At 41.1% G+C, this 16,976-nt stretch overlaps 1 protein-coding gene across 9 annotated transcripts in view; it reads left to right on the top strand.

Annotated features, from left to right (window-relative positions):
- MFN1 (mitofusin 1) overlaps nt 1–16,976 on the top strand; it is a 47,095-nt gene that overhangs the window by 13,335 nt on the left and 16,784 nt on the right. For all 9 annotated transcript variants that reach the window (XM_005285958.5, XM_042853790.2, XM_024107381.3 and 6 more), the window contains 4 exons: nt 4,795–4,902; nt 5,563–5,716; nt 5,843–5,910; nt 16,401–16,522. In XM_005285958.5, coding sequence (XP_005286015.1) covers nt 4,795–4,902; nt 5,563–5,716; nt 5,843–5,910; nt 16,401–16,522 — 452 coding nt within the window. The remainder of the gene's footprint in view (nt 1–4,794; nt 4,903–5,562; nt 5,717–5,842; nt 5,911–16,400; nt 16,523–16,976) is intronic.

Here is a 16,976-nt window from a genome sequence, read left to right as displayed (position 1 = left end):
TAGGATGACTTCCCAAGGTCTGTTGGTATGTGGGAGCTTCTGCTTTCCTCCTAGAATTTATACTGTGAATTTTCCATGATTATTGGGGGCTAAGGGCACAGTGTGTTATAATGGTTAAAGCATCAGCATTCTGTTCTCAGCTTTATTGCTGATTTGCTCTGACTCTAGGCAAAGTCATTTATGCTTTCTGCCTCCATTTCCCCCATCTATAAAATGGCAGTAATACTTTTCCAACTTTATAGGAGACTCAAGATTCTCTGATGAAAAAGACTAACAATAAGAGTGTTCTCATCAAGGAAACAGACTGCACTAAAGTACTTTATACACAAAATTGAAAGAAGATATAAAAGACGATGGCATTTAAGGACAGAAGGGACAACCAGATCATGTAGTCTGACCTTCTGTATGTCACAGGCCACCAACACCATGCAGCATCCATACACTAAACCTAACCAAAAGAGGTGTGGAGTAAATCCTGCATCTCTGTTCAATTCTTCTGTATGTTCTCAGCACTGAAGAGGGGGTAAATTTCCCTTGTAAGAATACATGTCATCAGTTTATCTAATCTGTCTTTCTGAAGGACAGTGCTAAGAAGGTAAGCTTTCTCTTCCCCTTACTACTACCCTATCAGCTATTAATGAAATAAAGAAATGAATTCAAAAAGAAAATCTTCCCCAGCATTCCAGTAGGTTGGAATAGCTGAATGGGAATCTGAAGAGAGCAAAAGCTGATCTTAAAACACTGCATACTATTTTCTGAGTTCCAACCATGGAGACTCCTTTACAAATGAGTTTTTCTGACAAAAGAGGTATCTTCTGACATCATCTGAGGCAGAGAGAGAGGATTTGATACAACTGTGGCTTCACTATTCTATCCTCTTGCAGGACATGTTGGCTCTTCGTGTGGAGGGAGACTAGAAATCAATAACCTGAATGTTCAGTTGGTTTAAAAAAGTTGTTGGATTTTTGTCAAGAATCCATTACCACTTAGAAATATGGAAACAATGAGGACCTGTGTGCCTGGGAATGGTAATGAAGTAACACAGGCCAAAGTTGATTTGGTTCTCTCATTAATTCAGGAAAATAGCTTATTTTTTAATGGTCAAACTTGGATTGTAACCATGCAGGAACCATGTGTGGGCTGTAAATCTGTAGGAAAATTCTTGTTAAGTTTGTGTTTGATTTTTAGCATCCTGGCTAATAAGCAATTTTGTGCTTATTTAATATGATTTCGCTGAATGATTTTTTTTCCAACCAGGCCCAGAAGAAAAATATGAAACCTAAAATTGGGTCATTGTCCTACAACTTGTCAGAGTGTAAAAGTCATGTAATCTTTGAGTTACCATACACGTAATTCCTTGTTTATTAATGAGCGCAGCACATAGGTAATGGGGTCTGAAGACAATTAGCAGCGGAAGCTTATTTCAGTTGGAAGAGGCAATTTAAAAATATATATATATTTAGTAGTGATCTAGAGATTTTTATCCCAATACAAAGTCTTCATAAAATCTTGGTTTATGTCCCATCTTCTTTAGGAATAAAATCTCCTGTCCTGTTTACATTTTTGTTATCGTTGCAGGTGCAATGAGATGAAAGACTTTGTTAAACAAATTTTAATTGTTCTAATGCGATCAAATATCTTGCCTCACCCAGTGTGGCAAATGCTGACTTTTTTTGCCCCCCATTTGCACATCTCTCCTGTTCAAGTAGAGAATGCAGTTACATGATATTCCTGTCGTTGTGTGTGCATTATCTTCACTTTATACAATTATAGTATGTGGGGGAATAGTTTTGTTTAGTGGCCTGCTGCAAAACCAGTGGAGGGACCACAAAACATTTTTTTGTATAGCTCCCTCCTAAGGGAGGAGTATAAAAATATTGCTCGAGCGTGCAGGGGTGTAATCAGGAAGGCCAAAGCACAATTGGAGTTGCAGCTAGCAAGGGATGTGAAGGGTAACAAGAAGGGTTTCTGCAGGTATGTTAACAACAAGAAGTAAGTCAGGGAAAGTGTGGGACCCTTACTGAATGGGGAAGGCAACCTAGTGACATGATGTAGAAAAAGCTGAAGTACTCAATGCTTTTTTTGCCTCGGTCTTCACAGACAAGGCCAGCTCCCAGACTGCTGCACTGGACAGCACAGTATGGGGAGCAGGTGAGCAGCCCTCGGTGGTGAAAGAACAAGTTAAGGACTATTTAGAAAAGCTGGACATGCCCAAGTCAATGGGGCCGGATCTAATGCATCCGAGGGTGCTGAAGGAGTTAGCTGATGTGATTGCAGAGCCATTGGCCTTTATCTTTGAAAACTCATGGTGATTGGGGAAGGTCCCAGACGATTGGAAAAAGACAAATATATAGTGTCCATCTTTAAAAAAGTGAAGAAGGCGAATCCGGGGAACTACAAACCGGTCAGCCTCACCTCAGTCCCTGGAAATATCATGGAGCAGGTCCTCAAGGAATCCATTTTGAAGCACTTGGAGGAGAGGAAGGTGATCAGGAACAGTCAACATGGATTCACCAAGGGCAAGTCATGCCTGACCAACCTGATTGCTTTCTATGATGAGATAACTGACTCTGTGGATATGGGGAAAGCGGTGAACGTGATGTATCTTGACTTGAGGAAAGCTTTTGTTACAGTCTCCCACAGTATTCTTGCCAGCAAGTTAAAGAAGTATGGATTGGATGAATGGACTATAAGGAGGATAGAAAGTTGGCTAGATCGGCGGGCTCGATGGGTAGTGATCAACGTCTCGATGTCTAGTTAGCAGCCGGTATCAAGCAGAGGGCTCCAGGGGTCAGTCATGGGGCCGGTCTTGTTCAACATCTTCAATAATGATCTGGATGATGCGATGGATTGCACCCTCAGCAAGTTTGCGGATGACACTAAGCTGTGGGGACAGGTAGATATGCTGGAGGGTAGGGATAGGGTCCAGAGTGACCTAGACAAATTGGAGGATTGGGCCAAAAGAAATCTGGTGAGGTTCAACAAGGACAAGTGCAGAGTCCTGCACTTAGGATGGAAGAATCCCATGCACTGCTACAGGCTCGGGACCGACTGACTAAGCGGCAGTTCTGCAGAAAAGGACCTGGGGATTACAGTGGACGAGAATCTGGATATGAGTCTACAGTGTACCCTTTTTGCCAAGAATGCTAACAGCATATTGGGCTGCATTAGTAGGAGCATTGCCAGCGGATCGAGGGAAGTGATTATTCCCCTCTATTCAGCACTGGTGAGGCCACATACGGAGTATTGCGTCCAGTTTTGGGCCCCCCACTACAGAAAGGATTTGGACAAATTAGAGTCCAGTGGAGGGCAACAAAAATGATTAGGGGGCTGGGGCACATGACTTATGAGGAGAGACTGAGGGAATTGGGCTTATTTAGTCTTGAGAAGAGACGGATGAGGGGGCATTTGATAGCAGCCTTCAACTGCCTGAAGGGGGTTCCAAAGGGGATGGAGCTCAGCTGTTCTCCGTGATGGCAGATGACAGAACAAGGAGCAATGGTCTCAAGTTGCAGTGGGAGAGATCTAGGTTGGATATTAGGAAAAACTATTTCACTAGGAGGGTGGTGAAGCACTGGAATGGGTTACCTAGGGAGGTGGTGGAATCTCCATCCTTATTGGTTTTTAAGGCCTCGCTTGACAAAGCCCTACCTGGGATGATTTAGTTGGGGTTGGTCCTGCTTTGAGCAGGGGGTTGGACTAGATGATCTCCTGAAGTCTCTTCCAACCCTAATCTTCTATGATTCTATGAAAAAGGAGGCCACTGGATTCTGTTGGAAGGAGTTCTTATTGTTGTAATAGTGCCTTATTTGCAGATTTACAATTTTGTATTGGAACATAGCTATTTAAGTATTTCAAATGTTTTATCTAAGGCCTGGTCTACACTGGGGCTAGGTTGGCATAGCTACTGTGCTTATGAGCTACATAAGCCTAACACCCAGTGTAGATGCAGTGAGGTTGACAGAGGAATGCTCTGTCAAACAAGCTACCATCACTCAGGGTGGTGGAGTTCATATAGAGATGGCGAATCCTTTCCATTGCTGTAAGAAGCGTTTACGCTATGGCACTACATAGTCACACAACTGCGGGGCCAGAGATGTGCTGCTTTAGCGCCCATAGTGTAGACATAGCTTAATGGCGTAGACCGTGTTCTGTTTAAGTCCAGAGAATCTGAAGATGGCCAGGTCATCTTTCACTCTTCAGTTGTGCTAACTGATGTGGCCACTCTGTTTTGATTAATTCATTATGACTGTTGAAAAGTAGCAGGGGCTTGCAAGATAACTTGAAGATGTTTTCGGGCACATGTGCGTATTATTCATTTTCCCATGGAAAATTCAGCAGTTATTCAGGAGGTTCAGGTTAAGTTTTCAGTGGTTCGTTATGCCCCCTGAACAGGCACTGGAGAATCTAGTTTGATATGAACAGTAGTTCTGGATGTAGCATCGGAATTCTGTTGGATGTGCAAGAGTAAAAGGACAGTTCAAATAAGGGAGACTTTGCCTTTTTAAATTATGAAGTAGTTTTATCTTAGGTCTGTTTTTCAGAGAAGAATTAGTGCCACTTTTTATAGCTTGTGAAACTCTTGGATAAGATTTTACCAACAATAAAATCTAAATGTAATTCATGATCTTTGGACTAATATACAATGCTAAATTTGAAAGAAGGAGGAAAGCATCCGTGTTTTGTTTTTTTTAACCAATAAAATAATAAATTGATAATCCAGAATCTGCCATCCTCTTCAAAAGATGGCATTATTCTTTATTTTTGTTTTTGTTTTCTTTCCTCAATTCTTAGGAAAAGCACTTTTTTCACAAAGTAAATGAACGACTTTCCAAGCCGAACATCTTCATCCTGAATAATCGTTGGGATGCGTCTGCATCAGAGCCTGAATATATGGAAGATGTGAGTTACTTTTTCATCCTTTGGTAATAACAAATGTCAGATAACTATAGCAGAAACAATGGCTTATTTAAACTATAGGGGAAAATATTGCCAAACATGTAAATGTATCTAGATACTATGGGATTGGGCACATTATAATACATAAAACAAATCAGGGGATGGAGTGTGTTCAGTGTTTTTAAAAAAAAAAAAAAAAAAAGTGGAAGGAGGATATGTGATCAGCATGCAAAAGCATTTTACCACCTGCTTCAAATGTAATTACCAAACTAAAACCTTCATTCAATGATGGCTTTTTAAAATGACTTTCAAGGTGTGTAGGTTTTTTTTAAATCCCCATTTCCACATGTAACTTGCATGCAATATATCATACTCTGTGTTTGGGTAATAAAGCAATTGTTGTTTCAGTACCTCTGAGTGCATCAGCTTTTGGTTGAATACTCAAAAAATTCTTCTTGGCAAGTGGGGAAATCCAAAATGGCTAATTAGGAGCAGCTGCTGCCTCTTTAGAACTAGAGGGCATCTTATTACATGAGGGTTTTTCAGGGCTTCTGGGATTAGTGGGATTATTTATTGCTCTAAGGTTTTGATTTCTTTTTCTCAGAAATGTTTGTTTTCCGTTTGACTGGCTTTTTGCATCTGCTTTTCTGCCTCGTCTAACAGGTGCGCAGGCAGCACATGGAGCGCTGTCTGACCTTCCTAGTTGATGAGCTCAAAGTCGTTGATCTCTCAGAAGCACAGAACCGCATCTTTTTTGTTTCAGCCAAGGAAGTTCTTAGTGCTAGAAAGCAGAAGGCCCAAGGGATGCCAGAGAGTGGTATGTATAGAACCCTACTTCCCCTTCATGTGTACATAAAACATCTGAGTATAGTTTAGAAGTTAAAATACAGTAACTTACTGTGAGATTTTATAATCTACCTTAAATCAATATTATGCTTTGCAGGTGGTGCACTAGCTGAAGGATTTCAGACAAGATTTCAGGAATTCCAGAATTTTGAGCAAATATTTGAGGTAGATGTCATGGGCTTTTTAAAACTGTATGTTTTCAGAACGTTGTGGTGCCAAAATGACATTTTTCCCATCTTGGCATCATTTCATTGCATATTGTAAATACATGCACACAGTGCCAGTCTTGAACTAACTTAAGGTCCCAGTCATCCTTGCTCACATTGAGTAGTGTGTATTTGCTTGAATAGGTATTACTCTGTGAGGAAGGGTGGCAGAATCAGGCCTTTTGTTTTTATATAATAACTTAACACCAGTACAACCTATAATATATAAAGATACCAATAGGTATTACTCATCAGTTACTGTACCAAAATCTTACATGATGTGAAAACATGGAAACAGTATAGTTAAGCTTTCAATATTTTAGAGCCAATATGCCCCGTTTCTGTATTTTGTCCTCTCAACCTTGACATTCCAGACTTACTCTCTTGTGACTGCAGACCTTTTTTTATTTAAAGTAGGGGGGAAAAGGAAGTTGTTCTGAAGCTGGTGACTTCCAAGCAGTTTTGAGTCCTTGGTGGCTCAGCTCCAAGGTTCTTCTGCCATGAAACATTTAACCCCCATATTGCAGGTGGCGTCTTGGAGACCCTGAAGGGCAGGGCTGAAAATTCTCTGACATGTATATAAGTAAGGCAGTGTCTTCAACATATTCTTGGTCATTTTTGACCAATCTTGATTCTGAATTGTGGAGCAGCAAATCCTAATATCCAGTGGATAGCTCAACAGAATAGTGCTGGGGGGAGAGTATATCTGTGCTGTACATCTAAGATTGTGTAGAAAAGTGATAAAAGCAGTGCATCAATGCACACACTATCAGTGTGAGGATCACATACCAGATTTAGCAGAACAGAATCATAGGTAGGGCCCTACCGATTTCACGGCCATGAAAAACGTGTCACAGATGATGAAATAAGCCCTCACTCTTTGAAATCGGATTTCCACCCCCCACCCCCCATGCTGCTGGGAGCGCCTCAGCCGGGAACTCCCAGCTGCTAGTACTGCCCGGGCTGGAGAGGGACAGGACTTGTTCTTTCCCTGCATGTCCACTCTTCGGGGGAGATCAGACCCACCTCCAGGAACCTCCTGTGTCTGCAAGAAGCTCCGTGGCTGCCACCTTCAGAGCCCAGCTCTGAAGACAGCACAGAACTGAGGGTGGCAATCCTGCAACCCCCCTTCCCGCCACAACAGGTTTGCGACCCACCCACAGTTAAAATACCCTGACATTTCAGATGTAAACATCTGAAAATGTGAAATTGACTAATTTTCAAAATTTATGGCCGTGAAATTGACCAGAATGGACTGTGAATTTTGTAGGACTCTAATCATAGGACTGGAAGGGACCTCAAGAGTCATCTAATCCAGTCCCCTACACTCATGACAGGACTAAATATCTAGACCATTCCTGACAGGTGTTTGTCTTACCTGCTCTTAAAAATCTCCAATGGTGGAGATTCCACAACCTCCCTAGGCAATTTATTCCAGTGCTTAATCACCCTGACAGTTAGGAAGTTTTTCCTAATGTCCAACCTAAACCACCCTTTTTTCAATTTAAGCCCATTGCTTATTGTGCTAGCCTCAGAAGTTAAGTAGAACAATTTTTCTGCCTCCTCCTTGTAACAACCTTTTATGTACTTGAAAACTGTTATCATGTTTTCTTCTCTTCTTCAGACTAAACAGTCCCAATTTTTTCAGTCTTCCCTCATAGGTCATGTTTTCTAGACCATTAATCATTGTTGCTGTTCTCTGGACTTTCTCCAGTTTCTCCACATCTTTCCTGAAATATGGTGCCCCCAGAACTGAACACAGTACTCCAGTTGAGGCCTAATCAGTGCAAAGTAGAGCAGAAGAATTACTTCTTGTGTCTTGCTTACAAAACTCCTGCTAATACATCCCAGAATGTTTGCCTTTTTTGCAGCAGTGTTACACTATTGACTCATATTTAGCTTTGATCCACTCTGACCCGCAGATCCCTTTCTGCAGTACTCCGTCATAGGCAGTCGTTTCCCATTTTGTATGTGTACAACTGGTTGTTCCTTCCTAAGTTGAGTACTTTGCATTTGTTCTTATTGAATTTCATCCTGTTTACTTCAGACCATTTTTCCAGTTTGTCCAGATCATTTTGAATTTTAATCCTGTCCTCCAAAGCACTTACAACCCCTCCCAGCTTGGTATCATCCGCAAACATCTGAAATGCCAATTCTTTTCAATGTGAGCCAAAGTGCTGACTTGTTGACCAGATCAAAAGCTGCTTTGATATTGATTATATGCCACATGAAACAGGCAGTTCAATTTTCAGTGCAGCTCATGCAGAGGGTAAGGATCATGTCTGTTGTTGACTGCCCAAATAGCTCAGTGGTTTGAGCATTGGCCTGCTAAACCCAGGGTTGTGAGTTCAATCCTTGAGGGGGGCCAATTAGGGATCTGGGGCAAAATCAGTACTTGGTCCTGCTAGTGAAGGCAGGGGGCTGGACTCGATGACCTTTCAAGGTCCCTTCCAGTTCTAGGAGATGGGATATCTCCATTAATTTAATTTAATTTAATTTAACACTGAAACCTGATTGCTGTGGATTACAATGTCTGTTAAGGAGCAGCTGCATCCTATTAAACAGAACAAGTGAAAACCTTTCCAGGGACCGATAACAATGAGATTGGCCTGTAGTTGCCACGCTCTGAGATCTTTTGCCTTTGCACTGGGACCATATGATGCTCTTTCCATTCTGTTGGTACTTTGCTTGATGCACGTACTTTTAACAACAATTTATGCAGATTGATGCTCACTGGTTCCAAGGCACCTTTGAGCAGCCCAGGTGGAATACCATCAGGTCCAGCAGCATATCCATTCTGTAATTTTGCGATGGCCTTTCTTTCTTCCTGATTAACAGAAGATCAGTGTTTGTCCCCAGGTCTGCAGTTGTGTGGTTTGCCAGGTTGTGTAGCTCTGGACAGTCGTTAGCAGATCCAAGGTTCAAAAGATGGCTCAGAAGGAGCGCCATCTGACTTTGTGATGAGGATTTTAGAAGGCTATTTATGGCTGCCAGCCAAGTGTGTGATGGCTCTGTAGGCAGGATGCAGGTTGTTGTACTTTAAGCCATCATCTGATTTGTCAGCCAGGGAGCTGTAGCTGTCACAGTCATGTTTTTCGATGGCCCAGAAAATGCCTTTCAGTCATTTACATTCTTGGACATTTCCCTGCTTGCCTCCTCTTCTGCCTTTTTTGATAATATATCAAAGGCCTCTTCAGAAATACAAGGTTTCTTGTGAACCGTCTGAAGCTGGTTCTGTCTGTGGAGGCATGTGATATAGTGTTACACATACTACTCCAGGTGATCTCCACATCTTCTGAGAGGGTACCGAGGGTACATGTGTGATCAATGATAGCCTGTGTGTATTTCACAGCTTCAACAGGATCTTCAAATAGACACTAGACTTTGTACTGTTGGTGGACATCTGGCTTGCAAGGAGTTGGAAAATGCAGTGTGCGCAGCGCCAACTAGTCTATGGTCTGAGGTTTATGGTGTTCTAGCACCACTGAAGACTCAGTGAAATTTCATTATGGAGCAGTTTCTGATGAGGATGTGGTCAGTTTCTCTCATGGTATGCCCAGTGATGGTTTTTAAAGTGCCTGCACTATGAGTCCATAACAGATAAGCTCTCAATGGCATAAAATGCCAAAAAGCTCGGTGGTGATATCATTTGAGAAACCCAAACTGAAGGATCGTCTCTGTTTCATACCCAGTTCGATCGCACCCAGTTTGATCGCACCCAGTCACAGCATTGAAATTTCTAAGTGCTAGTAGTGTGTCATGTGGCAGAGTTGACTGGATTTTTGCTGCTAGCTGTTGATAGAATGTGTCATTTTTCATAGGTGATGCATCTTCTGTTGGTGTGTAGGGTACAACAGATAAGTGTCCATAATGATGTCGGAGCCAAGCATGGAGATATGATGTGCCATGTGGTTATAGTCTGGGCTAGAATTGTCTAATAACAAGTGCCATACTTTGAGTTCAGTGTGGACCACCAGAGAGGAGGCAGGTTGCTCCTTCCACAGTAGCTTGATGACTTTGTGACAGGTGATGCTTTTGATGCTGGTGATTACAGTCTTGTAGCAGATGAGCTCTTTGACAAGAGCTGTCTTGTATCCATGCCATTTGATGTTAACACATTCCATGTGCTTCTGAGGTCTGATTTGGACTTCCAGGAAGTTGGGGAACTGAATGGTTTTGTGTGTTTGTGTGCATGTGCATGCAATTTCTTTGCTTTTGGAAAAACGCATACTGGAAAAAATAAATTCCATCATGTGGAATCATACTGATGCCCCCATATTGAAGCAGGGGTGGAACCTTTACACCCACTACAAAACCTCCTACTACATGAGCTAAGGGAGTGAGTAACTCATGGCAGTAGTAGGTTATCATCCTCTCTGTGGACCAGCATCTAGATGGGAATGTGACAGTTTCCCTGTGTGTTTCATAGATATTTGCTGATGAGGAATAATGAAATTTGAGAATCTTGTATTCCATTCCAGACTTTGGAGGGTTGTGTACTCTAGTGGGCACAGACTCTTCTGTATGTTCCCCTCAAACTTGATCCCTTCTACCCTGCCCCGTCTCTTCCCCATCCCTGATTCCTTGTTTCAGTCCTATTCTCCTCACCTAGTCACTCCCAGGCTCCACACCTCAGTCTTTTCATCCAGGCTCCTTGCCCAGTCAGTCCTAGTCTCCTCTTCTGGACTCTCAATCCCAGTCTCCCCCATTAACTCCCAGGCATTCCTTCTTTTTTCCCCCCCATTCCTATGGCTCGTCATCTGATTTGCATCTTTTCCCCTAGCCTCTAATCACTCACCCACATATCCTGTCCCCACTGACTACCAGGTTCTTTGTCCCTGTTTCTTTACCCAGCCAGTTCAGTTCTCCCATCTCCAAGGCTCCTTGTCTCACTCTATTCCCTGCCCCCTAGATCCAGCTCTTATCTGTTCTGCATTCAGATCAGGCAGCTTTCTTCTCCACACTGCCTTGGTTCAGCAGGGGAGGCATTGAGAGCACATGCAAGACAGTTACCCTGCTTTCAGGTCTGATGCCTAGCCCCAGCACACAAGAACCCAGAGCTGCAATTGCAGGGAAAGCAGTTCCATGCAGACAAAATCTTTGGAGAATTCAGCTGTGAAGCTCTAGCTAGTCTCTAATGAGCATGTGCAAATTGCAGGGTTTTTTTTTTCCAAAGGGTTATCACTTGCCTGATTTGGGGGGATTTTCACAAGCATGGTGAAACGCACATCTCAGACACAAAGTTCACCCCACTGACAAATATCTAGTTCCTACTCCAAAGCATGGGGACGCTTGAACGTCTCAAAAAAGGTTGGTATGATTTTTTTAGCATGGGCAGAACAATATATTTTCCTCAGACCTTATTCTTGGAAACAAGTGAACTGTTTTGGCTGAATTTTTCCCAGAAAATTCAGCCTGAGGCAGACACCGAGCATGAGAAAATTCAACCTGAACAATTAGTTTTTTGTGTAGTTATAAGTAGTTGAAAACAGGAGCCCAACATTCCCATTATAAGACCATTTTAATAATAGGCCGCATTTGTTGCCTGATCTATTCACTGTGTATTGGTTATTTAAGAATTCCCAGTTTAGCAAATTAACACTCTGAGGTTTGACCAGGTTCTAGTTCCAAGACAAGCCCAACAGTTGTTAGAATTATTGTTAAATTGGAAAACCAATGTGCATGTTTGCAACAGTCACACTTAAGAAAAAGTTCTGAGCTTTCAGTAGTTTTATTAACAAGGTTAGTAAACACAAATGTTATGATCCAAACAAGAATGTAACAGTAATGCAATATTAACTTTACATCCCGTGTCATTTCATATGCATACTCACACAATCCTTGCAAAGACCTAAGAGAAGGGAGACGGGTGGTGATCAATGAGGATCCCATTCTATCTCAGGTGTGCCGAACGATTCCAGTGATCGAGGTCTCAACGGTCTAGGCTATGAGTTAGCGCTGCTATGGCTGCCATGAATATTCATAAGTGTTTAGCTTCCTTTGCCTGTAACTAACTTCTTCACCCTAATAACGTTGGTGTGCCCTTATTCTATAGGTTACTATACTAATTACCTATCAAATGTATTAGCATATGCGTAAGCCCCTATGTTTTCAATTTAAACCGATTTTTACTGAAAAAATCCTGGATTTTACAAAAAGTATTTTTTTCTGATTTTTCACCCTACTTTTGTAACATTCAAATATATTAAAAAATAACTTGTTTTATGAGGAAAATATAATACATTGCATGAGATATATGTATTACGATAATACATTAGTCTATGTGTATATGCAAAACTGCCTGTTGAAGTAAGGCTATGTATTAGTCTAGAAGATACACACAATAAACAGACACACATGCAAGCTCTGATCAGAATACGTTTCAGAACACAATGAAGTATCTGAAAGTTTAAAAAAAAAAAAAAGAGAAATGGATGAAGTTGAGGGTATTGGCTGCAAATGGTGTGGCCCAATTATTAAATGTAAATATTTATAGGCTAATAGTTCTAAGTCTACAACAGTAAACTGTTGATTCAAATGAAAAATTTTATTTGGGGATTAGAGATGTATTGTTTTCTTAAACTCAGAGATGTCATGTTTTGAGTTCTGTTTTAGTTCTGCAGCAAACCACATTGAATTTCATTCATCAGAAATTAATCTCCTGAATACTTCTTCCCCGTCCTTCCGTCCACCAAAATAAACATCAATATTTACCCAGAAAAATTAATAATTTTTTCACCAATTTTCCCCCTGTTTTGGTTGTTGTAGTAATAAAAACCGATAAATTTCTGGGAAAAATTAAATAAAATGAAAACTGAAAATGAAGGGCCTTATATAGACATCAGTCAGTTACCAGAGCAATCCTGTGGTTAAGCATTAGTTTTCCTATCCTAAAATACTCAAATGGTATTTCAGCAGAACTGTTTATTGCAAAAATTATATCTTATACCATCTTATGAATTAGGGACACTGTTGATCAACTTACCAATGCTAAATAAGCCTATCTTATGCTAAATGCTTAAATTAATGTCTTACAGGGTTGGGCCTGTAGGCTTCTTGCACTGCTGTCTTATACCTACATTTTATCCTTATACTTAAAAATTGCCTTAATACCGCTAGTTTAACCTAGAGATTACACACTACGCGCCTCACTTACAATATGTGCACACCCAGAATATATACACCTATCATGACAAGAGAAAAGCTAGTTGATGTGGTCTTTAATCCATGGAGCCTTTAGTGGGCTAACTATGGGGATTGGGGGGGGGGGTGTTTTTTCAGTCTCATGGAATGTGGAAGAGAGTTTTAATTGTTTCCTCTGAGATTTTTATAATAGATTAATTTGAAATTATATTTTTGACATGATCGAGCATCAGCACTTAGTGTGCTATGTCAAAAAGACACCCCTCATGCTTGGGTCACTGTTTGCCACGCTGCTTCATGAAATAGGTGGGGAGGGGGGAGTTTGAGTTATAAACACTGTCACATCCTTAATTAATAGAGCTGTGCACTTACAGGCAAATTAACCAGCTATATTTGAAGTGCAGTTTGACGTAACTGTTCTGAGTTACATTACGGAAGCACAGCAGCTTTTATCTTCCTTTTGATAAATGTTTATAAACTTTAAAAGCAAACTTATTCCCCCCCCCCCTTTCCCTCTCTCTCTCTCTCTCTCTCTCTCCATATAACTAATGCTTGTGTTTTTCCTAGTGCTTTAACTGGATTTTCTGATTGTGTAGTGAACGACTATAAGCCCTTTATCTACTACCTACTAATATTTGAAAGATTCTCGTCTTTCCTACATGTCTAGTCTAGCTCTAACAATGTGCTGATAACTATGACCCTCTGGCTTTTCATTGCTGATTTCTAGATCTACTTCATCGAGGAACAAAGAAAACCTTTTACCCATTCTGTTTCTTTTCGTTTAGTGTTTTGTTTACATCTTGTCACAAACTATTATTGAGGGGTAGATGAGAGCAGAATTTTCAAAGGCACACATGGCAATTAGGCGCCCAACTATTATTGAAAGTCAATGGGAGTTAGGCACTTAACTGCCAGTTGTATCTTTTAAAAAGCTCCTTTATAATTAGCTATATCTGATAAAAGGAAACTAGATGCTTTAACTCTTAGTCGTACACCTCTACCTCGATATAACGCTGTCCTGGGGAGCCAAAAAATCTTACCACGTTATAGGTGAAGCCACATTATATCAAACTTGCTTTGATCCACCGGAGTGCGGAGCCCCGCCCCCCCGGAGCACTGCTTTACCGCGTTATATCTGAATTCGTGTTGTATCGGGTCGCATTATATCAAGGTAGCGGTGTATTTCTAAAACACATGTACGATACTGATAGTGTTTGCTCAGTCTGTAAATTAAACATTAGCACAGCGTGAAACCAGTTAGTTAAGTAGATGGTCTGCACTGTATGAAATGGCTTAATTTCAAAGTCTTACATATGGCCATAAATTCAGTTTGCCAAAACAGATCATCTGTATCTTCTTTTAGTTTGAGTTTCAGTAACGTCTGTTTTAATACAGCCAAATGTAAAGTCAAACCTCTAGGAACGAGCTTGTAGGCCTTGCATACAGAATGGGGGACTATATCCTGGGAAGCAATGACTCTGAAAATATCTGGGAGGTCATGATGGATAATCAGTTGAACATGAGCTTCCAGATGTGAGGCCTCATCTGGAGTATTGCATCTAGTTTTGGGCCCCGTACAGAAAGGATGTGGACAAATTAGAGTCCAGCGGAGGGCAACAAAAACGATTAGGGGGCTGAGGAACATGACTTATGAGAGGCTGAGGGAACTCGGCTTATTTAGTCTTGAGAAGAGAAGGATGAGGGGACATTTGATAGCAGCCTTCAACTTCCTGAAGGGGGTTCCAAAGAGGATGGAGCTCAGCTGTTCTCAGTGGTGGCAGATGACAGAACATTGAGTAATGGTCTCAAGTTGCAGTGGGGGAGATCTAGGTTGGATATTAGGAAAAACTATTTCACTAGGAGGGTGGTGAAGCACTGGAATGGGTTACCTAGGGAGGTGGTAGAATCTCCATCCTTAGAGGTTTTTAAGGCCCAGCTTGACAAAGCCCTGGCTGGGATGATTTAGTTGGGGTTAGTCCTGCTTTGAGCAGGGGTTGGACTAGATGACCTCCTGAGGTCTCTTCCAACCCTAATCTTCTGTGATTCTAATGTGATGCTGTGGCCAAAAGCGTTGGCGTGGTCCTTAGATATATAAACAGGGTAATAATGAGTAAGAGCAAGGAAATTATGTTAAGTCTGTGTTTGGCACTGGTGTGACCACCACTGGAATCCTGTTTCCAATTCTGGCGTCCACAATTCAAGGAGAATGTTGCTAAATTGGAAAGGGTTCAGAGAAGAGAGACAAGAATGATAAAGGATTGGAAAACATGCCTTCTCTTGAGGACCTTCAGTCTATCAACCTGTTTAGTTTAACAAAATGATGGCTATGGAGTGACTTGTTCGCAGTTCGTAAGAAACTACATAGGGAACAAATATTTGATAATGAATTCCTCAGTCTAACTGACAAAGGTATAACAAGATGAAGTGGCTGGAAGTCGAAGCTAGATGAATTCAGACTGGAAACCAAGGCATAATTTTTTAACAGTGAGGAAGGGTTGTGTGGATTCTCCATCACTTTTAAAACCAGATTTAGTGTTTTTCTAAAAGATGCGCTCTAGTTCAAACAGGACTTTAATTCCAGGAAGTTCAGTGACCTGTGCAGAGCAGGAGATTAGATTACATAATCACAGTGGTCCTTTCTGGCCTTATACTCCATTATTTCTAACCATTCAGTATCATTAGATTTAACACATGAATATTCAGCAGGAGGGGAAAATATTTTAAAGAATGCTTGCCAGCTGTTGCACCTTCCAAGTTAATACTTGTTTTGGAATGCCCTATAGGGTGGCCAAATTGCATATTTGGCTGGTAGTCATGTCAATATCAACGTAAGTTTGCAATCTTGTTGGGGGTAAAAACAGTTAAACCGTGAAACCTTCAGAAAAGTTAATGTGACAATTAAAACCATAACAAACTAGTTAATGCTGTAAGAATCAGCGCTAAACATTGAGCACTACCAAAAGCTAGTGTGGAAAATTTTTTAAATGCTTAATACCATTGAGAAAGGAGCAGATTTATCTTCATACTTATACATCAGATTTTCCTTTTATGGTGTTTCTTTTATGCTATTAATTTACAAGAACAATTCACATTACTGTGGACACTGTGGACTGAAGATACAGTCTTGCTGCTATAGAGCCATTTGAATTTTCAGTTCTGTGTCTTTGATTTCTGTACACTTCCTCCTTTCTTTATTTTCCTTTGGGTTTAAGTTTGATAATAGCAGCAAGTGCTTTCTGACATTGAAATTCCTGAGCGCGTTGGTATGGAATTACAGTAATGTGTTGTGGCTTGGGCCCCTCGCAGGAGTGTATCTCGCAGTCAGCCGTGAAAACCAAGTTTGAACAGCACACTATCAGAGCTAAACAGATAATAGATACTGTGAAAAACATTATGGACGCCATAAATGTGGCAGCAGCAGAAAAAAGGTAGGAGTCTTTTGTTTTTGGTATATCCAGATCATAGAGAGAGAACCATTTCCATTGCATTAATTTCCCTGTACTAGTCTAGACTTTAAAGTTCACTTATTCCTACTAGCAAGAGGTGGGTAGGGAATTTCTCTCACTGTTCAGTTTTAATACTGCTCACTCGCACCATTTCCTTATGTTTACTTGTTCTGTGTGAGGAGAAGCAAAACAGTTTTGAGGTGTGTCCAAGGATCACTGCATTCATGTTGTTGCTTTCTTCATTGTGAATGGATTATGAAGGTGGTTAGTTGACCCTATGAGCTTGTTTTTTGTCTTCATTTTAGAACTGTAAGGAGTCTTTCTTGTTGTAACCACCATTTTAGAAGCAATACTGAAGCCCATCTCATCTATAACGTCCTGTAAAGGGAAAAGGGTGAATGAGCAGGAGAGTGTGAGGGAAAGTGACAGCCAGGCA

The sequence above is a fragment of the Chrysemys picta genome, chromosome 9 (genome assembly GCF_011386835.1).
Source record: "Chrysemys picta bellii isolate R12L10 chromosome 9, ASM1138683v2, whole genome shotgun sequence".
Classification (NCBI taxonomy): domain Eukaryota; kingdom Metazoa; phylum Chordata; order Testudines; family Emydidae; genus Chrysemys; species Chrysemys picta.
This window is presented reverse-complemented; position numbering and strand designations above follow the sequence as displayed.